Here is a 15,221-nt window from a genome sequence, read left to right on the forward strand (position 1 = left end):
GATTACGCGGTTTGTGATTGGAGTGCACAGTCGCTACCCTTTTTGAATACACTGTCATTACCGGCGTTGGGCACAATTCTATTTACCTTTTGACGTTTGTGCATTTTTCATTTTTGCCTTTTATAAAAATCTGAAAATGCAGCCATTAAAGCCATTTTCACTGCATGTCTGAAAGCAGACCATCAAATTAAGGCAGGAAAACTCGAGAAATTGAAATCACAACATTTGAAATATTGAAATAAACAAACAAAAGCAAAGATATACCAAACAGAGTTATTGCAGGGCCAGGTTCAAACACCACACGGTACAGAAAAATTAATTAAAAAATAAACACCAATTTCATCTATTGCATTAGAATGATAGATTCACATGCTCTTGAAAATCCTCCCATGAAAGAAATAGATTTTATTTAGAGTACAGAGTTGCTGCTGAATTGACAGGACAGGAGTCTTCCTCTCATTGTCATGCGGCTCTTTCCCACTTCATCCAGCTGCCAGACTCGTGTCACAGCGCTAATTGGCGTAGAATGTGTTAGCGTTGCCTAGTGGAGCCGGAAATGATCTTCTCATTGTAATGTTGCTCCCAGTCGAGTCTGAAATTCCCTTATTTTCTCTTTGGTCTTTTTCCGTGACTCCCCCAGTCCCAGATTAACAAATTAAACTCAAATTCCCGTATTGCACATTATACATTTCAAACTTTCATTTTAGTCGTCACGCTGTCACCACTCGGCTTCACCTCGCCCTGAGATCCTGAGTGCACTCATCCACACTGTGCACATCAGAGCGATGATATCTGCGTGGAACCTAATTACTATGTTGGAGACGAGCGCTGTCAATTTACTGTAGCTTACATCTCTCAGCAATCCTGAAAAAGGAAAACAAAAATGTGTGTGTGTGACGCTGTGCATCCGTGCGTATTTCCGCTGACAGGCTGATATGTCGGCCGCGATGCCCAAGAAAGACTCAGAGTGAGAAGTGAAGCTGAAGATGTTCCACGCAGAACATGTACGTCAGCGAGAGGCTGTCCCTCTCTGCTGCAGTCCTTTGGTCTTTGCATCAAACGTGCGAACAAAGCCGGCTCTGAGTCAACTCCCCAGCAACAACCAGCTGTTACGGTTAAAACAAAGTATTGAAAGGAAGCCCAGTACGAACGTATTCGTCATAGAACAGAAAAGAGTAGAATTCCTACGACAAAACTAGGTTGCAATCCTGTGCATTCACACAAAACAGACATCAGTTCAAGAGAGAGCAGAAAACAAACATGTACACTTGTTACTTATGAAAACAGTGAGATGACTAATTGTAGGTTTTTGGTTGAAGAGCATACGGTCGAAGAATATACAGTAGAGTCATTAGGAATCATCCAACATGCTTCTGCTCAGTGGTCGAACCCCTCTACCTCCTGGGACACAGCTGTAGTCCTCTCAGTATTGTGTATTGGAGTTGGCAGTTAAGGGCTTAAGATGTTCTGACTGGGTGTTAGGTCAAAATTAGATAAAAGTAAGGGGTGAAGTTATCCGAAATATAATCCCAGGATACGTGCAGTTTATTCAGAGTAGATTCATTTTTTTTCTGCTGTTTCCAAAATAGTCTAGATGGATTTTCTGACTCTGACCCTGTGGCCCTTCTCAATGCTCTATATTTAAAGGGGTGAAACAGTCCAGGCCGAGTTTGTTATGGCTCCAACACTTGACAAGATACACCATCTTCCTCTCGCTGCAGTCCATCCTCGCCATCCGACACCTTGACCCATTTCCTCTCCGGCGCCTGATGGCAAAGTGTCTCAATGGAGATTCCTGTACAAATGGAGGTGTCTGCTGAAGGAAATTGAACGCTTTGATGTATCAGAGTGTGAACGTGTTTCCTCAAGCCTGTCTAAGTTGCACGCTGTCTGAATGAGTGGCATTACGGGTCACTTTCATGGCTGGCTGCCCAGGTCTTCTGCGGTTATTATTTACCGATATGCATTCTGAAGTGTTTACCCGGACATCACGTAGTGCATTACACCAAATTTAGCTGAAGAAGAAAATCAGGGGAGAGTGTTTTTTTTGGCCTCTTACAGGTCCTCCACTCGTCTCCGTTGGCTGACCCGCCCGCGTGCCACCGTGTCCTGAAGCAGCGGCCAAGTTCATTGGACGTGTCAGCTCTGCTTTGCTTCCACGAAAAATACGGGCTCAATTAGGACTGGCCGATTTTTCGATCCCGATTCGGGATCGCGATAAAATTTTGATCGATTTCGATTATCTCCTCGTGACATGTATTCGATCTCACGTGGCAAAAGTAAGCGCAACAACAGTGTCGGAGTCTGCCGGCTGCAGTTAGGACACGACACGCCCCCTTCCCATCGTGAGAGCTGCTGCAGTTGCGAGAGAGACAACAAGAGAGAACGAAGTTGGAAAAAGGAGAAAAAATGAGTGAAACTGAAGTCGGGGACAGCGAAAATAATGCCGAATGTGAGAGCGACATTACTACAGCACCCGGAACCGAAGACATTGTCGAAAAAAAGCTTAACGCGACGTCAGTTGTGTGGAAGTGGTTTGGATACGGCTAAAAGGACGAGGAGCAGACGAGGACGGTCTGCAAAATGCCGGCGGTCGGTACCAGCCAGGACGGGAAACACCACAAACCTTTTCAATCACCTGAGACGGCACCATCCCAGTGATTACACAGAGAGTTTGACTCTGGTTTGACTCAAGTTTGCACGATACCAAACAAAGAGACAGGCAAGACCACTACGTCTCCTGTTAGCATCGCTAACGTTAGCGATGCTATGTTAGCAAAACAACAGTCCATCCAGTCGTGTTTTGCAGCCATTGCCCCATATGAAAACAATCGAGTGGGGAAAAAATATAACGAGCGCTATTACTTATTGCTTAGCTACAGATATGATGTCCCTGAGCACAGTGGAGAGGGACGGCTTCAGGAAACTGATCAAAAACTACATATCGTGATAAGAATCGAGATCGATCAATATGGAAAAACATATCGTGATAACATTTTTTCCCATATCGCCCAGCCCTAGGCTCAATTCGTTTTTAATTTAGTTTCATGCTATTTCATTTTATTTGATTATTAAGAATTACATTTCAATTCATTAATAATCATAATAATAATTCAAATGTAGACTTAATATTTCCCTGAACTTTTGTCCAAATGAATAAAAATGACTTAAGGTGTCTGTTGAAAGATCAATTTTCCTTGTAGTCATATGTTATTATTCATTCGTTCATCATTATGTGAGCAATTCGATTTTTTAGTGAGTTTTCTTTGAGAAAGTTAAATAGTTAATACATTTGACATGATATACAGTTTGTTTCTGTATTTGCAAACAAATACATGAGAAAAGACTCATCCTCTTACTGCATTTTATTTCCTGCGTAGGACTGTTGATGCCATTTCATATTTTCACTCGGGATCCCCTCAGTAAAATCACCCGAGTGGAAATCTTTGAATCTCAGCCCCAACACGTCTTTGTGCCTTCACTGGGTGACGAGGCAAATTGAAGAAAATACTAATTGTGATGCTATTGTGTGCCGCTGGTCGCCTTGCCAACAAAATCCCTGCTATCTGATATTCTAAGCTTCTCTCTTGCGCGTGAGATCTTTTCTTTTTCTTCTTTCTCAACCAAATCCTCTATTATTCAGGAGTGCAGATCACTTGTGTTTGCTTAGGAGGAGCGTCCTCATCTCACTCGAAGAAATGGCGAGTTGCCAGTGTGGGGTTTTCTTGTGTGATTTCTGTTTTAATGAGCCAGTAAATTCACATAGCATCAGGCCTGAAGCTCATCCAGAGAAACCAGGGGTTGTTATGGTCCCTGTTGGTCATCACACCCCTCGTTCCTCCTCTTCCTCTGCGCTCTCCCGTGTCAGTTTTCTCTCCTCCAGAGTCCCAGTGTACATCTCTCCAGAGACTCCCATGCCTTCTCCCCACTGGCTCAATTAAAGGCTTTAAAACAATGCTCTGTTTATGGTGCAACCCCTCACAACTAGAGCAAACATCAATTTTTCCCCCTGGGCTGTCAGGCAACCAAAGTGAGATGAATTATCGCAGAGATGCGAGCTGGGGATCAGTGCATGATGGATCTGGTCCCTCCCTCTAATCACCACTTTTTTTACTTCAACTAAGATTCTGCCTCATTTGCCCTCAGGTAAAAAAGATTTATACGGAGGCAGGGATTTAGAAATCTGCAGACTCTGGACACGCTGATGGATATAAGTTGTGTAGTTCCCATTTATTGTTGTTTTGAGTTTGAGAGATTGTTTCAGTAGATAAACAATCAACGTTAATGGCCACACAATTGGAGGCTGGTGAACGGTTGAATTCTTGAGGTACACTCAGCATTTTGTCTCCCGTCCCTTGTGACCTTTTTCTTGGAAGTCGTGAGCTTTTTCTCAGATCTTTCGTTTGGTTTATTTTCTTCCTTCATTTTTTATTCAGTTGTCAACATGGCAAACAAATATGCCTTTGGATGGCTTCTTTGAATGATTGTTGTTTGTTACATCTTTGAAACAAGATGCAACAGCGTTTTTTTTGTTGATGTTAGTTATTATTAAAAAAACAGACACGAAATCTCGTGTACCTGCTTATTTTCATGTTAAATACATACAACAGTTTTTCCTGTTTTCATCGATCCAAATATTTAGTTTCTGGTCGACATTGAACATTAGTCTCAGAGCTGCTAACATGATTTTAAATCCTCTAGATTTCTGACGACGATTTCCTTCCCCCTCTTGTATTAGTGAGTTTATTCCAATAAAGTCAGCCTTCGGGTTGGAAAACAAACAAGTCACAACAGTCAGGAGTCATCACACAGACAAACTTAAAGGAATAATGAGGAGCTGTGTTTGGATTCTCAAACATTTTCTGCTTCGGTTTCTTGTGTTTTTTTGTTTTTTTTGAATCGTTTTGTTTTGGTCTTAAGTTGTTTTCGTGAGGCAGACAGCTGAAGGAGTATTTTGTTGTTCTGCCTCTCCTCAGCAGCTCCTTAGCGTGTCACATAACCCCCCCTCCACGCACACACACACACACGCACACATAAACACACAAACACACACACACTCACCAAAATCAGAGATCATAGCCATTTCAGTAGTGAGCAAGCGGTTTTTTGTTTCCTTTCCCCAAACCCTTTTTATCTCTTGGCCCACTCGATTTGATTCTGCCCATACTTTCTCCATCCTCAAACACATAAATAAATGTTGTCATGGTAATGTTTACGACTTCTTATCAGTAATAAAAGTGGAGAGATGAGGGATGAGAGGACACGCTGGTCTCTGAGTTCTTCTGCTTTGCTGGTCACTGCTGCTCGACCTGCAGAGTCAGCTGTTGTGACAGTGAGGGCTATCACACCGCATCCATTCCATTAGAGCCGGAGCCCTTAGAGGAGCTGAACATTTATATTGGCAGTCATGTCCCACACCTCAATTTAATGCATTTTGTCTTGATAACCGCTGTGTTGTGTGTTTGTACCACACTTGGATCTAAACAGTGAAAGGTCTGAATCCCTTTTTTCTGTGCCTCCGGAACGACATCCAGACAGAAATATGGCGATAGATCCCTCGCCTGTATTTAATTTTGCCATCTGGATTTGCCAGCTGATCCTACTGCCTCCAGCAGTAATCACACTTATTTGGAAACTCGAGACTCATTCATTGTCAACACGTTACAGCAATTAATAGCAACATGGGCACATGAATGCCTGTGCTTCTGTTGGCGGTTTTGATTGAATGATGGGGGACAAGCTTCCAGGGGCTCATGCTAGTCACTAGTGTATTCAGTTCTAGAACCTTAGCAGGTCCCACACTGAGGCTCACAGCGTGTAAAGTTGGCTTTTCTTCTTCTGAATCCACTCAGCTGAAGTTGTGAAAGAGTGTGGAATCCCCACAAGCTCATCAACACTTTCATGTCTTTGTGGTGAGAGGAGAGGCTGCCCCCTGCTTTGAATTCCGGTCCTCCTTGAATTCATAAATTGAATGGTACAGTTGCTGCAGCTGTTATCTGCCCCACGTGATAGTTAGTCCACTGGATCTGGGATTTTTAAGAAGGATGTGCATAACATCCTAAAAACTTGTTGCCTTCTCTACAGAACTATGGGTTGAATCATCCAACCATGACTAAAACCAACTTTACTTGTTTGATTCCAGTTGTCATGTTAACGGTGCAAATTAATTTAATAGTTTTATGATACGGGATGGCTCTTTTTGTTATTTTTTTTAAGAGATCACTATTATAGACTTGAAAGTGAAAGACTGATAGTTTTCCTTCACCCCCCGAATCACCAAAGCCTCCCCTGCTCTGAGTGATCTGAAGCTCAGATGACACACATGAATAACCAAGGTTTGCAATATTGGTTGTTTTGGTCACATTTGTATGGTTATCTTTGATGTGGTATACAGTACATCAATGGCATATATATAATAAAAGCAATAATGCCTGAAAACAATAAAGCAATGACCACTAGCTCAGCATAAAAACCTTCAGAATTTGAGAGGGATTGGAGAGAGGTGTCAGGTGATGTGCGTGTGTAAGCTCAGCATCGTTTCTGCTCTGCTGTGTTTTTTGGAGGGTCAGGCCTAATTAAAGCTCAAGGAGAGGCTCTTCAGTGAAAGCCTTGTGAGGATTTACCAACGTAAAGCAGCGGAGTTATATTCCTCGGAGGCAGCCGCGCGACCAGAGTCCTCACTTCCCCAAGGTAGTCGAAGATTAAAGTCCCAACCTGGGGTTTGCTCCGGTGATTACTTACGAATGATCCGTTTTGTTAAAAATGGGTGAGCCTCACTGTAACCACATCTCACTGCAGCTAAAAACATGTCCACTCATTTGTGCAGCTGTTTTTGTGTAGCGACAGATGCTTTCTGTCCAAAATTTAAATAAAAATGGTAACAATATAATTAAATTGCAAAGTCTTCCTTTTTTTCTTCCCTTTACATATCCTCTCATGGGCCTTTGCTTTTATTAGCTCCTCTAGTTAAAGATGTATCTTGTGAGCTGTAGAAAAGGTCAGCCTGAATCCGGCATTATGAAGCTTACCTTAGTAGTTTTTTTGATGTGGAGATAGATAGTCGCCTTTTTAATGCTCCTGCATCTGAATGCTTATCACAGCTTAGACGTATTAATTTGCATGTGCTGTCATGCATTCTTTGACAAAGCGGTTAATTACCTTCTCTTATCTTTGCTGCATTTCCTCTGATCAGCTCGTTGAGGGAAAACAGTGTCGGTGCAGCATCGAAAGTCCAGTAAAGATATTCCATGCTCTTATTCCTCAAAAGTGTTTGTGCAAATTCAAATACTCGTTTTGGTTTATTTTTAATTATCTTTGCTGTCAATCTTTTTTTGTATGTGTGTCTCAGTAGCACATTATCATGATTTTCTCACTTCATTATATATATTATTTACATATCTGTAGCTCCTTTTCTTTGTAACTGTCACATAAGCTGCTAGATGCCCACATTTCCCTCAGGATCTATAAATTATCTATCTTTCTATCTATTCATCCCTGTGAGTCTCCATTATGTCAACATGAAACGGTTAGAGCTCTACTCCGTGACAGTAATGGTCAAAAAAGACCTGTCTGAAGTATCTTTCAGTCGAGCCTCATTCACACAACACAATGTTTTGCCAGATTTTCTAGTTGCCAGCATGAGTTGTAAGTTGCTGACAAAAACCACAGGTCGCAGACAAATCGGCAGTCAGTCAAAAAGTATGACCTCAAAATCACCGAGTCATGCGGTGTGAGCTGCACATCAGCGATCTGACAACCTGAGAGAACAGTTATTTTCTCCAGCATGTCCTGGCTCATACACACCACCTCCCTGACACCACCAGCAGCAGCCGCAGCCTCTCTCCACCCAACCTACCACAAATTGGCCTCCCTCCCCAGCTGTCCGCAGCACATGCACAGAGTGCTAACCAGAGGCAGAAAAAGCGCACTGCGTAGTGTAGCCGGCACTTTCGGGACCCAACAGGAATTGTAATCAGTAGAGACAAAGAGCTGAGGAGTGGAGGGCGGTAGGTTAATGAGATCAGTCACTGACTGAGGGCGCTTACCTTTTCCAACCTGGGAGGCCGTGCCTGCTTTAAGTACTCCCATCCAATCAACCCGGCCGGTCGCTATCCATCAAAATCACAGATGCCGAGTCAGTCTGTCCTCAGCCTTCAATTTGAACTTGATTGTATATTGAATGTTCCTCTTTCTCTTCTCCAGGGGAGCTTTGTGGCCAGCATGACGGCCACGTTGAGGCAGATGGACGACTACCATTACACTCATCTGATCAACACCTTTGGCAAGATAAGGAGTGATGTAGTGGTGAGTATACCTCGTCACTGTTTCGATGTCTGCCATGTGGGACTTTGCTACGTCATCAACTCTTAAATACTGATATAAACTCAATCAGAAGTTGGATTAGATCTGTGACAAAGTGGGTTTTCCTTAACAAAAAAGCGTGAAATGAAATTTCTGTTAGTCCGTCCTATCCAGCTGCTATTTGTTCCGCCTGCTCTTGATGGTAGTAAGTCCCGAGGGAGGCTGTGGTGGAGGGATAAATCTCATTGATGTTATGGATTTCAGCTCTGTATAATTCTTCCCTCCAAGCAGCATTTCTCTAGCATCTGCTGCCAGATTAGCATTATATAATTCTACTCTGACAAGTGGGGATTTCCCTCTGTTTGCATTCACCCCAACTCTGTTTGCTTTTAAGCTTTATTGGATGGACAAAATCTAATTCCCATAACAGGTAAAGCTGTATGAAATCCAAATAGTAGAATTCTTTTGTTGTATGGTTAAGGTTCTTTCTGCCTTTATTCTGTTAAGTATGAATTGCACAAGTTTCCGTGGAGGAATTAATAATATTTCTTTTTCATGTGACAGCTAATAGAAATAAACACGGATTGCAGCTTCATGATTGAACATGGAGTTTGTTTGCGGCTGCCTGTCTAGATCCCATAGTGAGATAAACGATCACTGTGATGAGGCCGGAACTTTGCACAAATGTATTGTCTCTCAAGCAGGTCTGGGCCACATCCACTTTTCATAACTAGCTGTCGCCCCAAAGGACTTTGTTGTATTGCAGCTTTTCTCTAAACACATCACCACCAAAAATAAAAAACAAAAATATATATATATTCAGGAGGAGATCCAGGAGTGAACATCTTCAGTCAAAAATAGATGTACATGAATATTTATGTTTCAGGTATTTAGCTGGCACTGGCACAAGGGAAGGCTAGTGTGGAAAGAAGTAACTTCAAGGGGTTAAACAAAACTGCATCGATAAAAGATGTTAAAATGTACCTTTGTGTCCCCAGAGAAAAAGTTCCAGTGGGAAAATTTGAAGCTGTGCTGCTGCAGAGAAGGGAGCTGAGCATCTTTTGGTGGAATAACAGAACCTAGTTATCAAGTTGTCACGTTACACTTAACACCTGATAATTATGTGCCCTGTTAATGTTATCTAACTATCACATGAAATAGTGTTCCCGTGAGAAGTAAGACGGTTGTAATCTTATTTGAGGGCTCCCTCGGCTCATTGAAATCATTAAAATGTTGAGAATTCGACAACAAAATAAGGCTATGAACATTTTCGGAGATAGACTCAGTGTTTGAAGTCTTATTTTTAGTGCAATAATAGAAATGGAACCTTCTCAGCCCTCAAATTCATAAACTTTCTTAGTGTTTTAACGATTATTAAACTTGATCCGTGACTCAAACTCTGCTGTGCTGGGTCCTTTTTAATGTGAGGGAACCCAGCCTGGAAAGTCCTTGAAAAGTCCTTGAAGTTTTTCGTGGAAGAAGTTGTGGGAACCTTTGCAACTCATGGATATGAGATTTAAAAACAAACTGGATTATTGGTCTCAAGTGCCACGCACAGGATGGGAAATGCAAGACCCACCTTGACCGTAAAAAACTAATCTAAAAGCCGTTTCTGCCTGAAAGCCACAAACTCAAACAGTTCTTTTCCCATTGCTCTTATCTTTGAGTCGGGAATAATAACCTATTTCATTTTGAAAACTTTCTCTCCCTTGCAGGACTTCCTAATGGAAACATTTATCATGTTTAAAGATCTCATCGGGAAAAATGTCTACCCCTCAGACTGGGTCATAATGAACATGATGCAAAATAAGTAAGTACAACCCTGCTGGACACAAACGCACACATACAAAGACACACACAAATCACGCTGCTTTAAACTCCCCACACTGTTGTTGCTAGGGAACAGCAGTCAGAAATGGGTAAGGTTATTTTCTAATGTTTTTCTCTCCATGCAAATATCGGCACAAGGCCTCAGCGGTGTACCAATCAGATGAGCAGTCAGTGCAGATGCAAACAATCACATGAATTATAGATGCTAAATTATATGCTGCTCCTTAATCTCCAAAACTTTGTCTCTCTGCCTCTCTTTACTTTGTCGCTGGTTGTGCTGCAGTGGCCTTCTGTTTTATTCATGTGAACCTTGCCCGATTCCTTTTATTTCTTGTCGAAAATATAAAAAAGAGATGAAATGTGCTTTGCGGTTTTTGAGGTAAGTCAAGAGCTCTGCTTTTGTGCGCCGCCTCAGAGGAAGTTAGAACCAAAAACTTACTTAAAGGCTCTTTTGTGATTTTCTTCTAGTTCTGTTGTTATACAACAGCAAGGCGGCTGTCAGAGGAAAGCCCTGAAGTCACTTCCTGACAACAAATGTCAATGCATTTTTTAAAAGTGGACGTGTTTTACACTGTGGCCAGAGACCAACGGTCACTGTGAAATGACATTATGGATTCATTACTGCACTCATATAACAATGTCCCACTCATGATGCATTGTTTAAAAGGAAAAAGGAACCAATAGATATATCATTGACAGAATCTAGTGCCTACACTACCCACAATGCAATTTGTCCAGCAGCAGTTTGAGGTATGTTATGCTAGTAGCGGCTAATGTATCCATGCTTCGCTTCTTTCCAACTCCGAACTCCTAGTGAAATCACTGGAGGGGATTTATAATATTCTGGGCAGCTCCCCATCCATCAAAAGATTTAATACAACTTCTTTCACTAGCAGCACTACTTCCCGAGACTTGTAAACAGACTTTGATGTGTAAAATCAACTTTAATGAAGGAATGAAAAAGGAAATCAATAAAGAAAAGCCAAATCGAAATAACAAGGCTTTCAACATTTAACAGCCAAATACCTGGAGCTGTGTTTGTTCAAGCGCAGATTCAAAGTGGCCCTTTCCAGCATGTGTACATCTCATAGATGCAGCCTGTAGTAGACTCTGATCTCTCCGACTCGCTGCCCATTCTTCCCTGAACTATTCCAGCATCATCGCCAGCCAGGATATTTGAGTAGAGATTACACTGCTGTTCAATTTTGGATCCATTTCCTTCGACGGCCCATTTGATTGCGAGTTGAGCTCCCAGCAATTCATTCACAGATCATGGTTTGTTGCATTTGAAATGTTTTACTTTTGGATTCGTAGACTGTCTGTCCCCCGTTCCTCAGCAGAGCCATTCCCCAGTTGAACCTTTTGTCTGCTTGCAGTTGTTTGTGACAACCATGAGATTAATTCTGCATTCCGCTCTGCATTCAGACACTTGTTGGAGTTAAAACATTGTTCTACTCCGTGAAAAATAAGGCTGTGAAAGTCTGACTCCTCACAGACGGTTCGTGGCGGAGCCTGTTTGAATACCGCAGGTGTCGGCTTTGCGACAAATTAGCAGAACTCTTCCATTTGTCAGCATCCGTCAAAGTGTGTCTGATCGGTTGTTTCCCGTTCCCCATAGTGGGAACCCAAGGTGACACATTCATTCATCTCACGAGAGAGCTATAAATCTGTTGCATTAACAATCTAAGAGCATAGGAGGGTAGGAGCATGCATCATACTCTTAAGCTGCCAACGCGCAGGAGACTGATTGAATTCACGGCCGCCTTTGCAGACTTATAAGTGTCACATTTCAGAGATGGCAGCATTTAAGTGGGACCACCATTTCACACCACAATTTATCTATATGTCCAAAGGTTTGTTAAATTCAGTTTTATGTAGGGGGAGATGAACTCAAAACAAAACAAAAGTTTTTGTGACTATGATTGGATTTTGCCTATTTGCACATTCAGTAGATACCATCATCATTTAACGCAAGTCAAACACAGCTCTCCTTTTAGCCTTGTTTTGGTTTCACCCAACTACTGACAGAACCTGAATCTGAGGGCACTAAAGGCTTGGTTGTTTTTGAAGATGGGTTATTGAGAGAGAACGGTGAAGCCAATCTATAGAAACTAGAGTGTGTACCGCTGCCCAGACCCAAGTCCTCTTAAATCCAATCAAGCCGAACCAAATTGCACACACTCAGATATCCATTCCTTGTTTTTTTATCAAGGTCCATTATTATAAACTGGCAAATTGTTGAAATTGTCGTAAGAAAATAAATATCCTTTCGTCTGGATGCAGACAAAATTTAATGGGCTCTTTTTCTAGCTTATGTCACATTCGTCCACCGAGTTTCGTGGAAATTCTTTAAGTAGTTCTTGCCTATTTCTATTACTTAATATTCTATACTTCCTAAAAATATTAGCAATGACGCATTATTATCTTATAAAGCATATTTGAGTCATTCCTACACAGTGTCCTGTGTCTGGGAAATCCCCACACGCACTTATCACCATCCATGTCACCGGCAGACACTTCTTTCATGTCCGTTCATTACGACAGCCCGGCTAATGAGACGGGCGGCAGCGGCGGCAGCCATCGTTTCCTCCCACTCCTTCTTCTCCAGCCGTTAGCTCCCACTTCCTGCAGGTTGTAAACTGATTTATGGGCTCTAATTGCCTGGTGGACAGCGGCATCAGCCTGGTTAGCCGCCGACCGCCATTTCCCCCCCATGCCAAACGGGGGCCTAATAGTGACAACTAATTGGCAGCGGAGACAGAGTGACACTCGTTCACAGAGATGAAGCGGAAGTTTGCTTGCTAAGGTTACGGTTGGTGGACAGCTTGATTACACGCCCTCTGACACAGATGTCTTAGGTAATATAGATCGTGCTTGGTGAACATGGCAGGATAAATTGCACAATGTTGTCTTCATCCAGACATGTCCAGGCTTATGTACATCATGCAGTGAGGATCCTGGTACCACTCTTTAGCTGGTATCTAAAAGACGAGATTTAGTTTTCATGTTTTGAACATTCTAGCCGCCTTTGTCTCAGATTTTCGGTAAATTAATGTTTTTTGCGCTTTTTAAGCAACAGTTTAAGCTTCTCTTTTTAAATTCTTACGTTGGATTGTAGATGTGGCAGCCGATGGGATTTTATTCTTGTCTCTATAAAGGTTCAAGTGCCCCATAGCTAAACCTTGATTTCTCTTAAAGAGCGTTTACTGAATTAACTAAACTTGGCATTTGCTTAAATGCAATAGTCTCCGTCTTTTTTTCTCTCTCAAGGGATGAAAAACCTTGCATCACATTCTTTCACAAGACAACAGCTGCTGGCTGCTTTGTACAGTCAGCTTAATGGGCTCCCTCGCAGATTTGCAGAGTAAACTTTTCAAGAGCTTTTCTGCACTCTTCAACTTTACAGCCCGAGATGTGCTGAATCACTGCGTGTGTTGCATCAAGTGCAGCGATCATCATAAATCGGACCATTGTTCACCGGTTATGTTCCTATTCTTTCAGTCAGAAGGTGAAACAACCACATTTTTGGATTTAACAGAGCTGATCCAGGAATTTCTTCACATCACCTTGTCTAGCATTGCAAAGGCCTCTTTTGACATTTGGACAGATCCCCTGAGGAGTAATGCTTGGATCCATCTATTCATTTATATAATTTTTTTCAAGATAACTTTATTTTGGTTATTTGATATGACAGAACTGAGTGTATTGTACCCATTAAGTGGACTGATATTGATGAATTTGTGCAGCTTGGTTGAATGTAAGGGGACTGTCTGACCTCGGCAGTGCCATTGTAGTTTCATATGCCATGTGCTACAGTTCATAACATATTCCTTTTGTTGTTGTTGTTGATCATGTCTGGCTGGCTCTCTGATCAAACTTATAATTAATTAAATCATCCGATGGCCTTACAATCATTTCCTCAAATAACACCCAAAGTTTCTCACGGAGCTGTTAATAAATGTGTAAGAATAGTAGATGACTAATGGGGGGGGGGGGGTTCCCTGCGTGGTAGATGAAAAGATGAAAGCCCAGACAAGCTGAAGAAGCAGTTCTTTAACACGGTAGCCATGTCATCAGTCCCTCACAGACTCATTAGGAGACAGTTTCTAGAGCTGGTTTGCCGTTCTCTCTGTGACTTATCCAGGACCTGGAGGGCAGGTCTGGAAGGAGGGAGGACTTTGAGAGAGAGGGAGAAGAAACGGGCAAGGAAGTCGTTATATTGTTTGTCCACATATAACCCACCATCAGCCAAGTTAGAAATAACACTGCCTTTAGGCCTACATCTATCTGATTTGATGAACTCGCTTAAGGAGAGTCCTGTTCTAAGAATACTGGTTTGAAACATAACAACTCCATTTTTGGCAAATTTAGGACAAATCACCTTGTACTCAGTGCTCTGTAGCAACAGAATCTGGTTCTCCATTTCGGTGTTCTGGTCGAGCTTCACTGATCTTTGGATAAACAGGTGAACAGCTCTTTGTGCAGCAGTGTTGGTTCAGCTTCAGGGTTCTGTGGACTTTACAGTTTCAGAAAGAAAACTGCAACCAGCATCACTACAGGTCAAGTAGACCATTCCAAACAGGGATATTTAAGATGGTTTCTGTAGAAGCTATTATGAGCCTGCAGTGATTAGAGAAGAATTGGGATGTGTACTTTGTAGCTACATACAGTAATAATACAGAGGTTTGTCCCAAAGGATCCGTTCACACTGTCAGTGCCTCTCAAGTCGCAGGCCTCTGGTATTATGAGCTGAAAAAGACAAGTTTGACCTTTACATGACTTCCTGACTGTGTTGCTCCGGTGACACTTTGCGGATTGTGTCTGGAAGTTGGAGCCCTGATCGGCAATTCTGCGAGAGTGAGATTAAGAGACGTGGCCCCCACAGAGGAACCATAGGAGAGTCATTAAACATGGTTGGTGACATAGAGCCGCGCACTGCACTGTATCATCGGGCGCGAGTGTGTGTCTGTTTGTCAACATGCCAGCGTTGGGCAGAAGTTATGAGTTAATCCTCCGTCTCCAATGTAAATGCCTGACACCACTTTTGTCAACGACTCTGCGTGTGCCACTTTGAGTTTGTGCTAATGTCT

General features: G+C 42.3%; 1 protein-coding gene across 1 annotated transcript in view; it reads left to right on the forward strand.

Moving 5' to 3' along the window:
* Window positions 1-15,221, forward strand: part of dock1 (dedicator of cytokinesis 1) — a 172,994-nt gene that overhangs the window by 105,613 nt on the left and 52,160 nt on the right. The window contains exons 28-29 of the mRNA XM_061094579.1: window positions 8,203-8,304; window positions 10,017-10,111. Of these exons, the coding sequence (XP_060950562.1) occupies window positions 8,203-8,304; window positions 10,017-10,111 (197 nt within the window). The remainder of the gene's footprint in view (window positions 1-8,202; window positions 8,305-10,016; window positions 10,112-15,221) is intronic.

Source organism: Limanda limanda, chromosome 21 (assembly GCF_963576545.1).
Source record: "Limanda limanda chromosome 21, fLimLim1.1, whole genome shotgun sequence".
NCBI lineage: Eukaryota > Metazoa > Chordata > Actinopteri > Pleuronectiformes > Pleuronectidae > Limanda > Limanda limanda.